The 13215-nt window shown below is 55.7% G+C and overlaps 1 protein-coding gene across 1 annotated transcript; it reads left to right on the top strand.

Annotated features, from left to right (window-relative positions):
- The first annotated feature begins 409 nt into the window (after nt 1-409).
- On the top strand, nt 410-4716 carry WNT1 (Wnt family member 1). The gene is made up of 4 exons (XM_001159566.7): nt 410-842; nt 1567-1820; nt 2522-2787; nt 3248-4716. The coding sequence occupies exons 1-4, from the start codon at nt 739-741 to the stop codon at nt 3734-3736; spliced, it is 1113 nt and encodes a 370-aa protein (XP_001159566.1). The 5' UTR covers nt 410-738; the 3' UTR covers nt 3737-4716.
- Nucleotides 4717-13215: the final 8499 nt, after the last annotated feature.

The raw sequence follows: 13215 nt of genomic DNA, 5'->3' as shown, positions 1-13215 counted from the left end.
TCACGCCCCCGTCTCCCCTTTTTCCTTCTCTGTCCAGCCATCGGGGGTTCCTGGGCGGTTAAGCATCTCCCCGGAGTCGCTGCCCAGAACCACAGCTTTCCTTCCGACACTCAGGATGGGGGAGAGAGGGGACGTCGGAGGGGCCCGGGGTGACGTCGAGGGGACAACCCCACCGCGGGCGGCGAGGCGGGCTGGGCCCCTGGCGGGCTCTCCCCGCAGCACACTCTCGCCGCGCCCCCTGGCGGATGCTAGTCCTCGACGGGCTCCGGACGCTCAGCTGAGTGAGGCGGGCGCGCGTGGGAGGGTGTCCCAAGGGGAGGGGTCCGCGGCCAGTGCAGGCCCGGAGGCGGGGGCCACCGGGCAGGGGGCGGGGGTGAGCCCCGACGGCCAACCCGTCAGCTCTCGGCTCAGACGGGCGGGAACCACAGCCCCGCTCGCTGCCCATTGTCTGCGCCCCTAACCGGTGCGCCCTGGTGCCACAGTGCGGCCCGGAGGGGCAGCCTCCTCCCGTCACTTCAGCCAGCGCCGCAACTATAAGAGGCGGTGCCGCCCGCCGTGGCCGCCTCAGCCCACCAGCCGGGACCGCGAGCCATGCTGTCCGCCGCCCGCCCCCAGGGTTGTTAAAGCCAGACTGCGAACTCTCGCCACTGCCGCCACCGCCGCGTCCCGTCCCACCGTCGCGGGCAACAACCAAAGTCGCCGCAACTGCAGCACAGAGCGGGCAAAGCCAGGCAGGCCATGGGGCTCTGGGCGCTGTTGCCTGGCTGGGTTTCTGCTACGCTGCTGCTGGCGCTGGCCGCTCTGCCCGCAGCCCTGGCTGCCAACAGCAGTGGCCGATGGTGGTAAGTGAGCTGGTGCGGGGTCGCCACTTGTCCCGCGGCACAGAGCCAGGGGCCAACCCTACCCAGCTCCCACGCTCTGGGATCCGTCTGCCGACAGGCTCCCTCCCCACTCTGACTTTCCTCCGCGACACCGAAGGGCGATCTGGCATGAAACTGCCCCAGACTCCAGCTCTGTACAAGTGGGGCGAATGATCCGCCTGCGGAGGCCTAAGATACCCCAGGCAGGGAGCCCACTCTCATCTAGCACCGCCCTTCCCCTTTGAGCGCCAACTCCAGCCTCACGGCGGTGGCCTCACCACAGGTTTCCCCACCTCGGGAAGTGAAGGGCCAGGAGTTCGCCTAGAAAGGAGGGGAGAAGAGGGTGGGACTCCTAAGCATTTCACGCCTTGGGTGGGCAAGAACTGCAGGCCATGATTATCTCGCTCAGGCTGACCGGAAGAGGCTCGGAGATCCAAGGTAGACACTCGGTCTCCGGGTACCTCCTCTGTCCAGTCTCCGGACCTAGGGCTCAGGCGAGCAGCCCTGGGACTACTGGGCACACACAAGTCTGGACGCCCAGTTCTTTCAAATTAGTGAGCCTGGGAGAGCGGGGTCATTAGCGTATTATTAATCTCCCGCCATTCTCTCCAGCCACATACCCCCAGGAAGAGGACCGGGTGGCACAGTTTTTATGGTTAGGGTGCGGATCCCCTTCCTGAGCCTGAGCTATCATACGTCCCACCAGGGGTATTGTGAACGTAGCCTCTTCCACGAACCTGCTTACAGACTCCAAGAGTCTGCAACTGGTACTCGAGCCCAGTCTGCAGCTGTTGAGCCGCAAACAGCGGCGTCTGATACGCCAAAATCCGGGGATCCTGCACAGCGTGAGTGGGGGGCTGCAGAGTGCCGTGCGCGAGTGCAAGTGGCAGTTCCGGAATCGCCGCTGGAACTGTCCCACTGCTCCAGGGCCCCACCTCTTCGGCAAGATCGTCAACCGAGGTGGGTGCCCAGGAAGGCGACGCTTCCGGGAGCAGGGGAAACGCGGGGTCACCCCCAGGGCATGGGCGGGCGAGTTCAGAGAAGGTGTCCCAGGCGCCTGGAGGGTCACACAATCAACCTTGCCAAGTGCCTCGTGCCCAGAGCCAGCTCGGGGCCAGACTTCTACCAGGCGTTTTCCAGCCGTGCACCCTGGAAACGAGCTTAACTTTTCTGAGCTACTGCCCCAGATAAAGAAAGTTTCGGGTCGCGGACGCCGGCTGACCGCCGCTTTCCCCCAGCCTCTCTCAAAAGCGCCTGGGAAGCTGCTCTCTGCAGGCGTGTGTCTGGCCTCTCGCCCAGCAAGGCTTGCATCGCCAAAACGGGCCGAAAGTTTTGGGCTGCGAAGAAGTCTTGGGGATGTATGGTTCTTCCGCTCCCCTCTCTTCGGTTTGTCTCTCTGGGGCTGCTCCACTTCCGCTATCGAGCCAAAATGCGCCCTAGAATCTCCCAGTAAGGTGTGATTACGCCCGTGGACGTGGCTGCGTGCCCACGCACCTGCTTTCTCTACTAGCCCTAGAGACCAGCTTTCCAGCACTGCCGGCCCTGGCTCTCAGGACTCAAAGTGCGGAGTCGGGGGTGGGATTCCGGTCCCAAGCCCTTCATGAGGGTGCTGGCCGCGCCCCGCGTACCCTCTCGCTGATCCCCGCTCCCTTCTCCCACAGGCTGTCGAGAAACGGCGTTTATCTTCGCTATCACCTCCGCCGGGGTCACCCATTCGGTGGCGCGCTCCTGCTCAGAAGGTTCCATCGAATCCTGCACGTGTGACTACCGGCGGCGCGGCCCCGGGGGCCCCGACTGGCACTGGGGGGGCTGCAGCGACAACATTGACTTCGGCCGCCTCTTCGGCCGGGAGTTCGTGGACTCCGGGGAGAAGGGGCGGGACCTGCGCTTCCTCATGAACCTTCACAACAACGAGGCAGGCCGTACGGTGAGCTTTGAGAGGCTCCGCACCCTAAGCGGAGCGGCAGGGGCCAACCTCGGGCTGGGGAAGTGACGGTCGGTGAGATAAGGCAAGGGGCACCAGGAGAGGGCGTCCTGGGAGAGCCGGAGGCTTGGAACGAAGACGGAGAATAGGAGACAGTGGCTGAGGGCAAAGGTATGTCTGGCCCGCGGACAGGTAGAAGAGGTTGCAAATCAAGCACAGTCTCTTCGCTGTACAGATTCGAAAAATAAGCCTGAGAGGCCGAGACTGACTCGCCGCGGCGGAGCAGGGTTGGGCAGGGTTTCCAAATCTCAGCGGAACATTTCGCGCCTCCCTTCCCCTGGGCTCAGCTAGGCCTGGGCCTTTGCTGAGGTCCGGCCCCCGTGGCGTCCGGGAGAGGGCAGTGTCTGGGAGGGTGACTCTGGCCCGGTGCCCTGGGACACTCTTTCTTCCCCTATCCCCGCAGACCGTATTCTCCGAGATGCGCCAGGAGTGCAAGTGCCACGGGATGTCCGGCTCATGCACGGTGCGCACGTGCTGGATGCGGCTGCCCACGCTGCGCGCCGTGGGCGATGTGCTGCGCGACCGCTTCGACGGCGCCTCGCGCGTCCTCTACGGCAACCGCGGCAGCAACCGCGCTTCGCGGGCGGAGCTGCTGCGCCTGGAGCCGGAAGACCCGGCCCACAAACCGCCCTCTCCCCACGACCTCGTCTACTTCGAGAAATCGCCCAACTTCTGCACGTACAGCGGACGCCTGGGCACAGCAGGCACGGCAGGGCGCGCCTGTAACAGCTCGTCGCCCGCGCTGGACGGCTGCGAGCTGCTCTGCTGCGGCAGGGGCCACCGCACGCGCACGCAGCGCGTCACCGAGCGCTGCAACTGCACCTTCCACTGGTGCTGCCACGTCAGCTGCCGCAACTGCACGCACACGCGCGTACTGCACGAGTGTCTGTGAGGCGCTGCGCGGACTCGCCCCCAGGAACGCTCTCCTCGAGCCCTCCCCCAAACAGACTCGCTAGCACTCAAGACCCGGTTATTCGCCCACCCGAGTACCTCCAGTCACACTCCCCGCGGTTCATACGCATCCCATCTCTCCCACTTCCTCCTACCTGGGGACTCCTCAAACCACTTGCCTGGGGCGGCATGAACCCTCTTGCCATCCTGATGGACCTGCCCCGGACCTACCTCCCTCCCTCTCCGCGGGAGACCCCTTGTTGCACTGCCCCCTGCTTGGCCAGGAGGTGAGAGAAGGAAGGGTCCCCTCCGCCATGGGGTCGGCTCCTGATGGTGTCATTCTGCCTGCTCCATCGCGCCAGCGACCTCTCTGCCTCTCTTCTTCCCCTTTGTCCTACGTTTTCTCCGGGTCCTCCTAAGTCCCTTCCTATTCTCCTGCCATGGGTGCAGACCCTGAACCCACACCTGGGCATCAGGGCCTTTCTCCTCCCCACCTGTAGCTGAAGCAGGAGGTTACAGGGCAAAAGGGCAGCTGTGATGATGTGGAAATGAGGTTGGGGGAACCAGCAGAAATGCCCCCATTCTCCCAGTCTCTGTCGTGGAGCCATTGAACAGCTGTGAGCCATGCCTCCCTGGGCCACCTCCTACCCCTTCCTGTCCTGCCTCCTCATCAGTGTGTAAATAATTTGCACTGAAACGTGGATACAGAGCCACGAGTTTGGATGTTGTAAATAAAACTATTTATTGTGCTGGGTCCCAGCCTGGTTTGCAAAGACCACCTCCAACCCAACCCAATCCCTCTCCACTCTTCTCTCCTTTCTCCCTGCAGCCTTTTCTGGTCCCTCTTCTCTCCTCAGTTTCTCAAAGATGCATTTGCCTCCTGGAATCAGTATTTCCTTCCACTGTAGCTATTAGCGGCTCCTCGCCCCCACCAGTGTAGCATCTTCCTCTGCAGAATAAAATCTCTATTTTTATCGATGACTTGGTGGCTTTTCCTTGAATCCAGAACACAACCTTGTTTGTGGTGTCCCCTATCCTCCCCTTTTACCACTCCCAGGCTTGGAAGCTTACCTCTCTCAAACAAATAGAATATGCTGTTGGGGGACTGGTTTCCTAACCTTGCCAGAGGACCCTGAGATTCTGACCCTTGGATGACCCTAACAAGGCCACTGGGAATCCAGCTCTCCTGAGAGAGGAACCTGGTCAGTAGCCAAACAACCCTGCAGGGTTCTTCTTCCTCGTGGAACAGCAACTGGCTGTGTGATATGGACAAGTACATATACTTGGTGAATGGGGGTTAAACAACCTCAGTGCCTGCTTTTCCTGCCTGGAACAGCTGTTGAGAAAATAGCTACTATTGAATGATAACTGTGACCATCTTCCAAAAAGTAGGAAGAGAAACTAAAGCAGAGTGCTGCTGCCCCTAATGTGGAGCTATTGGTCCCTGAAGCTTGGCTTCTTCAGCTGTGGTCAGGGCATTGGACAGGGGTGAAGCCCTTCCACCAACAGAAAAGTAAATACTAGCCTGGGGCAGTGGCTCATGCCTGTAATCCCAACACTTTGGGAGACCGAGGTGGGTAAATCGATTCAGCCCAGGAGTTTGAGACCAGCCTGGGCCACACAGGCAGCCCCACCTCTACAAAAGAAAAAAAAAAATATATATATATATATATATATATATGTGTGTGTGTGTGTGTGTGTGTGTGTGTGTATACACTATTAGGTATTATATATGTATATCTATCTATCTATCTAATAAATACCTTATCAGGAGCCCCACTCCCAATCTTGGGCTCAGGGAGATCCAGATAATAGGTGATGAGCCTGGTGCTGGACCGAGAAGCTCAGAGATGCTGGTGGGAGAGAAGGGAGCAGGTAGGCTAGAATCCAAATGCAGGCTAGGCTTAAACCGATGTAACCAAAGGAAACCCTAATGTGGTCCATAACCAAACTACTAAGCTAGCCATTCCCATAAAGAACCAGAATGAGGATTTTGTTACTAACACCACCAATGTGATACCTCTGTGTGCACATTCACCAGAGTCAGTGGGAGTTCTAATCCTACCCACGGCCCTAAACCTATCTCTAACTCTAACCCTCTTCCTGTTCCTAGGTCTAGGTTGAACCTTAGCCTTAACCCTAACTTCAGACAAACACTAACCCCTTCTAAGCTCTAATGTCTGTCCCTAATCCTAACCCCTCCCCACAGGGGAGGATCAGAAGGGCAAGGGGAGCTGTGAAACACCCAACCTATCCCCTAAGAGCAACAACTGCTCCCAGTCAGCTTGAGAATTTCCCCTTCTCCCCTATTCCCTCCTCTCCTGTTCAGGCCTCTTCTGCTGTTGGTGCCTCCCACCTCTCCCTGGATGTGTGACCTGCAGTGGGCCTTTGGGATATGTGTAGGGGTAGGGGAATGGAGCCAGGAACTGCTCAATCCTGCAACGACATCCCTTTCCCTTCCTTTCCACCTGCCAAACTAGCACCATCTCAGTTCTGATTCCTCACCCTAGGGGAAGAAATAAAAACCTATTGATCCTGGGGAAGAGGCACCTGAAAAGCTTTGGGTTTCCATAAAGAGCACCCTGCAGAGAATGCCCAGTCTATAAGCCAAAGGGCTATTAGATCCCTCAACTCCCCAAATAAGAAGTTAATAGGCTGCCAGAGGTGGGAGGGGGGGCTTGGGCCCCTGCAGGACAGTGCCCAGAGTTGGGACGAAGCAGCAGGGTAGAGTCAAAGCATTGGCAGCTGTCTCCAACTACTTTTGCCTAAATTGAAACTCTAAGAATTGGAGTCAGTATCAGCTTTCAGGCTTGGAAGCTGGGGCACTCTGAACCAGGTTGACAAACAGGAGCTGGAGGAAGAGCAAGGGAAAGTGGTGAATTCTTTTCTGCCCCTACCCAGACTTTCAGCAAATCTCGTACTTTCTCAGACTCAGTTGCCTTGCCTATCAAACAGGGATGGTTATTGTTACTTAACCTTTCAGGGAGGTGATGAGGTTCAGATGAGATGATGTACATGAAAGCCTGGGTCATTTGAATACTCACTGACACCTCTTCTATACCAGGCATCTGCCAAATGTTGGCAATACAATGATTTATAAACCACAGTGCCTGCTTGGAGGAGGTTGACAGTCTGGCCAGGGGATCAAGCACATCCTCAGATATTGTTAGCATATGGAGGGAGTGCAATGAAGGCTCAATGAAGTGTAAAGCCTTCTGCACATAAATGAAGTTTAAGGGCAGACTCCCATACTCAAGCCCTCGGCATGGAGGCTCTTCTCTTCCAAGGGCTGGAATTTCAAAGGTGATGGTGCTGGGAAGTGCAGAATTAGGCTGGGCCCTCAATGGGCACTAATAAAACACACACACACATACACACACACACAAACAAGTAAAAGGGCAGAGGGATCTGCAAAGCACTACATAAAAGCTAATCATTTTGTTATTGTGATCATCTATGCTATCCTCACACAGGGCTGGAGCGGGTAGATCCTGAGGAGAAGAACAATTGTGCATAGAAAGAAGACTCACAAAGGTCTCAGGGGCCACAGTAGGCTCAGGGTGGTGGCCATAGGATGGTGTCATCAGGACTGTGCTTGATGCGCCACCTCTCACCACCTCTGATCTTCAGGTGCCAGGACGCTGGATACACGTTGGCCTGAGCAAGTGAGGGAAAGACTAGTCCTGAAATATCCTGGGGGGAGTGGAAAAGCTGAGAAGAAAGGCAGGCTATGCACAGTCCCCAGGGGGTCAGCAAGCCAGCACCACACACACTCTGCCACACGCACCCTGGAAAAACCCTGTCAGTGGGGCTGCAAATACCCTAGGGTCCAGCCTCCCCCAAAGCCTCCCCCCTCGCCCCAGGCTGGCTCAGTCCTCCTCTCCAGCGCAGAGGGAGAAAAATAACAAAACGAGGAGAAAATAAGCTGTTTGGCTGTGGTGTGAGCAGGAATATCCATGCAGGGCTGCCCACCACTCACCCTTACTCACTCTTTCCACACCCAGCCGGGGCGCCCAGCATGAGACAGACCACCCCCCTGCCCCCTCCCCCGTCTGGTCTAAAAGCAGACGCTGGTGAGCGAGCAGCAGGTTATAAATATGCCCAGGGAACTGCCGCCAACTCGCTCCCTTGTCATCCCCTGGGAGGGGCAGGGTGGGGTGGCTCCCAGGGAGGAGCCAGGGCTGCCCTGTTCCCTGAGGCCCAGGAGGAAGTGGGGCTTCCTAGAGGCTACCATATTTTTTCCCCCTTTTCAAGGTGAAGGAACCACTGCCACTCCATTTTCCCTGAACATTTGCTCATCTCTTCAGAGATGTGGTCCCTACCCTCCCTGGGCCCTGGCTGGAGGCTCGGAATGAAAGGGCCCAAAGTACTCTGTGTCATGGCGCAGCCCGCTGCTACTTCTCTTCTTCACATGCATTTGCTCTCAGCAAAACAGAAGTTCATTCATTCATTCAACAAGCATTAACTGAAAGCCAGCTGAATGCCAGACCCTGTGCACAGGCCCACCTGTGTGCACAGTGTGTGCACACACAGGTGCAAGCACACACAGCTGCCCCTACTCCATGTGCTCACATCACCTCCAGCCCCCACTAAGGACTTCCTGGCTTCAACCTGCCAGCCTCATCAGGAAAGCAAAGCTTCACGCTCCTGGTTGTGCCTCAGAGTAGGTTAGGGGGCATGGGGTAGGGGGTGGCTGAGAACAGGACCCCAAACACTTCTGCTTCCACTACTTCCCCTGTAAATGAGGGGGTCCTTTCTCTCCTTCCTGCCCAATCATCCTCCCTAAGTAGGTGCCATGTGACGAAGAAAGAGCCATTCTTGGGATGCTGAGGGTACCTGTCCAGGCCACCAGAGCCTCCCACCTCCCAGCAACTTGCCAACTAGGTGCCAAGCTGGGGCAAGAGGGGGCACTTCCACCCTGTGAAGCTCCCAGCTCTCCTCCCCCAGGGCTGAACCCCTCCCTTTTCCCTCCTCCCTATTAATCCTCGGAAGTTAAGGGGCCGTCCCTGGCGGCCCCTCAGCCCTATTGTGGCCCCTCACCCTCCTCGGCTGGCGTCTAATTAACTCCTCCTGCCCCTGGTTTTGTATGCCCCCCTTACCCCACCTTGTCGGCCCCGCCCCTCTGCTCGGCCAGCTCCCCCCCACGGACATTCCAGCCAGGCCGGGCCAGTGTGCCAGGGCAACCAGGGCCGGACCGAGGCCTAATCCTCCCGCCGCCTGGCCCGGCTGGGGGAGCCCCACTCACCTCCCCACTCTCTGGGGGCTGCCCGGCTCTGCTGTGGCGGAGACACACAATCGGGACAAAGGCACAGCCCCCAGGGGGCTAACTCAGCCTTCACGCCCAGGTTGTGCGGCATTTGGGGAGTTTAATGAATTGTCCATCACGCCTTTCAGGGCCCGCCCGTCAGCCTGGATTAATCTTCGGAGCCCTGGTGGGGTAGGAGACACTAAGCCTGTATTTATTACTCTCCCATTGTCACTAATTGAGGTAATTATCTGTGACTCTGGCCTGGCCAACAATGCGGCATTCACTCCTGGGACCTCGATGGGCCTGGCTCCCACTCTCAGCACCAGCCCTCCCTCCCCTCCTCTTCCAAACCCGCCAAGGACTACGATGGGCCCTGGAGCATGTTGGGAAAGTGGACAGCGTCCCACAATGCCTCACCTCCCCACCGGTGTCACCCATAGCCATCACTACAGAGCTGTCTCCTGGTCCCCCCAGAGAAGGTGAGAAAAGAAGGCAGCCTCTGCCAGGGGATGGATTTGGCTGGCAGAGCCCTCAGGCCAGAGAGGGACCTGTTTCTGAGGACTTTGGTTTTCTGGACTCTCCAACTCCTCATCTCCAGATGCATGACACCAGGGTCTCACAAGGTGCTTTTGCAGATCCATCCTCATGTCCCTATAGCCTCTAGGGTGTTAAGAGGCTCTAGCCTGTACCAGGCCTACTCTGGGGAGATCCCTAAACCTACCAGTGCTGGCAGAGTGGCTGTGGATGTGATGGGAGATGTTAAGAGAGACAGCAGGAAAGGTTCTGTCAGGGGAAGAGCAAAAGGAGCCAAGTCAAGAAGGAGCAGTCAAGAGTCACAGCATTCCTGGGGGTCACACTAATGTGGCCATGCAGCAACTTCAGGGAGAAACTTGGATTTGGAGGGGCAAGAGTTCCAAAGAGCGGATTTCACGTGGAGACAGCTTTCTGGGTCAAGGTGGTTGGCCCTGGGGAGCAGGTATGTGTGTAAAAGAAAGACAGAGAGAGAGAGATAAGAAAGGAAGATTTAGGCAGAACTAGATTGTGAACTCCTTGAGGGCAAGAACTATGTCTTTGTGTCTTGGTCACTGTTGCTTTTATGAGAGCTTAACATTGTACCTTGCACGTAATAGGCACTGTCAAGTGAATGGATGAATACAGATGAAGCCGGCACTTGCTTTAAAACTGGGATCTGTGAGCTATTCTCTTCCACAGCTGCACTCAGGCTCCTCATTCTCTCAGGACTTGCTGGAAGGAGATGTCTAGACCATCCCTGGACGGTCAGCGGTGGGCTCTTCACCAGCTGTTGACACGACAGACCCCGGCCGAACTCAGAGCGGTAGTGGGGATAGCGCCACCTTGTGGTGACTCTTGGGAGAGCTCCTGGAGAGACGCTGGCCAAGAAGGCAGGGTCATCTCTCAGGAGCAGGGGATCACCCCGGGCTGCAGCCATCCTTCTTCCTGTATGTCTGAACTGCATTGTTATGCCAGCGGTCCTGTGGCACAGTTTTATCATTTGTTCCTTCTTTATTCCAGCATTTTCTGAGAGCCTGCTCCACGCCAAACTTGTCGGATATACAGAGCTAAATCAGCTAAATCACCTCCAGCAGCTCATGGTCCAGCAGGGGATTCCACAAGGTAACAAGACCAACGAGGTTACGATCAAGCCGCAGGAAAAAAAATTATCCAGGTGTTGAGGAGGCACTAGAACATTCCCAGCTCAAAAACTCCATCATTCACCTCTCCCTCAATTCCTCTCACCGAAGTGCAAATGGTTTATCTTCATTACCAAGAAACAGTCTGGGCATGGTGGCTCACAGCTGTAATCTCAGCACTTTGGGAGGCCGAGGCGGGCGGATCACTTGAGATCAGGAGTTCGAGACCAGCCTGGCCAACATGGTGAAACCCCTGTCTCTACTAAAAATACAAATAAAAAATTAGCCAAGCGTTATGGCGCCCACCTGTAATCCCAGCTACTCTGGAGGCTGAGGCAGGAGAATCGCTTGAACCCAGGAACTGGAGCAGAGATCACACCACTGCACTCTAGTCTGGGTGACAGAGTGAGACTCCATAAAAAAAAAAAAAAAAAAAAACCCAAAAAGCAAAAAAGACAAGAAATACTTCAAGTTCTGGCTCCCACACATCTTACCAGGACTCACTCTTCTGCCCCACTGCATTCCCTAATGCCTCTGCTCCCTGTGAAAGCCACGTGTTTTCCCACCTCTCTGCATTTTCCCACATCCTAGAATGTCCCCCTTCCCTGTCTCCCACTGTTGAAACCCATCTCAGATGTTCCTTCCTCCATGAAGACTCTTCTGATTTCCCTTGGTAGAGTGGTCTTGCCCGTTCTAGCTCCTGAAGCACCATGTAGGTAGGTGCTTTCATTAGCAGCACATACTGGGTGTCCCATTGGTGGTTGTCTGTGTATATTACTCATCCTCCTACTAGGCTAGCCCTTGCAGCACTGACCTGGGCATATCATATGCCTTTGTTAAATGGTGAATAGATGGATACATGAATAAATGGATGCACGGACAGAGGAATAAATCGATGGAAGTATAAATGGGGCCAGGCGCGGTGGCTCATGCCTGTAATCCCAGCACTTTGGGAGGCCAAGGCAGGCGGATCTCCTGAGGTCAGGAGTTCGAGACCAGCCTGGTCAACATGCTGAAACCCTGTCTCTACTAAAAATACAAAAATTAGCCAGGCATGTTGGTGGGCGCCTGTAATCCCAGCTACTCAAGAGGCTGAGGCATGAGAATCGCTAGAACCCTGGAGGCGGAGGCTGCAGTGAGCAGAGATCTCACTAATGCACTCCAGCCTGAGTGACAGAGTGAGACTCTGTCTTAAAGAAGAAAAAAAGTATAAATGGCCAGATAGATGACAAATAGGTTGGTGGATGGGTGGATAAGTGGATGTGGAATGTGTAGATGGATGGGTGGGTGGATGGATGAATAGATGGATGAATGGAAAATCTATCCATAAAAGGACTCACAAAAGGCTATGTAGGCTGAGTGCAGTGGCTTATACCCGTAATCCCAACATTTGGGGAGGCCAGGATGGGAGAATCGTTTGAGCCCAGGAGTTTGAGATCAGCCTGGGCAACATAGGGAGACCCCGTCTCCACCAAAAAAAAAAAAAAAAAAAAAAAAATTAGCCAGGCATGGTGACACGTGCCTGTGGTTCCTACTATTCAGGAGGCTGAGGTGGAAGGATCACTTTTGCTGGGGAGGCTGAGGCTGCAGTAAGTTGTAATCATGCCACTGCACTCCAGCCTAGGTGACATAGCAAGACCCTGTCTCAGAAAAAGAAAAAAGAAAAAAAATGGCCAGATGTGGTGGCCCATGCCTGTAATCCCAGCACTTTGGAAGGGTGAGGCAGGCAGATAGCTTGAGGTCAGGAGTTCGAGACCACCCTGGCCAACATGGTGAAACCCTGTCTCTACTAAAAATACAAAAATTAGCTGGGCGTGGTGGTGCGCGGCTGTAATCCCATCCACTTGGGAGGCTGAGGCAGAAGAATTGTTTGAACCCGGGAGGTGGAGGTTGCAGTGAGCTGAGATCGCACCACTGCACTCCAGCCTGGGTGGCAGGAAAGAAAAGAAAATTTTAAAAAAGCCTAGGTAGCACCAGAGGCTTCAAGGGAGGGAGCACACCCCATGCTAGGATATGCAGAGGCAGAGGCAGTATCCAGGCCAAACTTTCCTTCACTAACATCTGCACCCTCAGCAACTTGTCTCCCAGAGGCCTAGATACATTCCACTCCCCATAAGAAGTCATGGTCTGGGAGCTGCTCCTCTTTTCATCCTCCCTGGTCCCTCAGGAATGCTTTCATTAACATATATTATGCCATCTTCCTGCACTGCAATGACTGTGGGTTTCCTCTTCCACATCTCTTTCCCTATATCATACACACCCTAGCTTGAGAGCTCCCTGAAGGGAGGAAGCATGCCTGAGTCTCTTTTGTGTCCCTAGCACCTGGCATATATGTTTAATGAGTGAGTAAACAAATGAACAACTGAGTGAGTGCTGCCTCTTCCCCATAGACACATTTTACACACTTCCTGTGTCCTCATGTTCAGTTATCTCTCCTGGCCCTCTCCTCCTCACACACGTCACACTCACACTCCTGACCTTGACACTCTGAAATTCCAGAGTTATATGCTGGGGCTCGGTTTCCTTACCTATTTGTGGCTGATCTAGGGAAGTCCCAGCCCTCCCCTGAGAGTCTGAAAG

This window comes from Pan troglodytes, chromosome 10, assembly GCF_028858775.2.
Source record: "Pan troglodytes isolate AG18354 chromosome 10, NHGRI_mPanTro3-v2.0_pri, whole genome shotgun sequence".
Taxonomy (NCBI): Eukaryota; Metazoa; Chordata; class Mammalia; order Primates; family Hominidae; genus Pan; species Pan troglodytes.
This window is presented reverse-complemented; position numbering and strand designations above follow the sequence as displayed.

Bases quoted from the DNA above. Each gene is read 5' to 3' on its own strand.
- WNT1 (XM_001159566.7), top strand. From the start codon at position 739: ATGGGGCTCTGGGCGCTGTTGCCTGGCTGGGTTTCTGCTACGCTGCTG. The intron at 843-1,566 runs GTAAGTGAGCTG...ACGTCCCACCAG, and splicing joins AACAGCAGTGGCCGATGGTG to GGGTATTGTGAACGTAGCCT. The intron at 2,788-3,247 runs GTGAGCTTTGAG...CTATCCCCGCAG, and splicing joins ACAACGAGGCAGGCCGTACG to ACCGTATTCTCCGAGATGCG.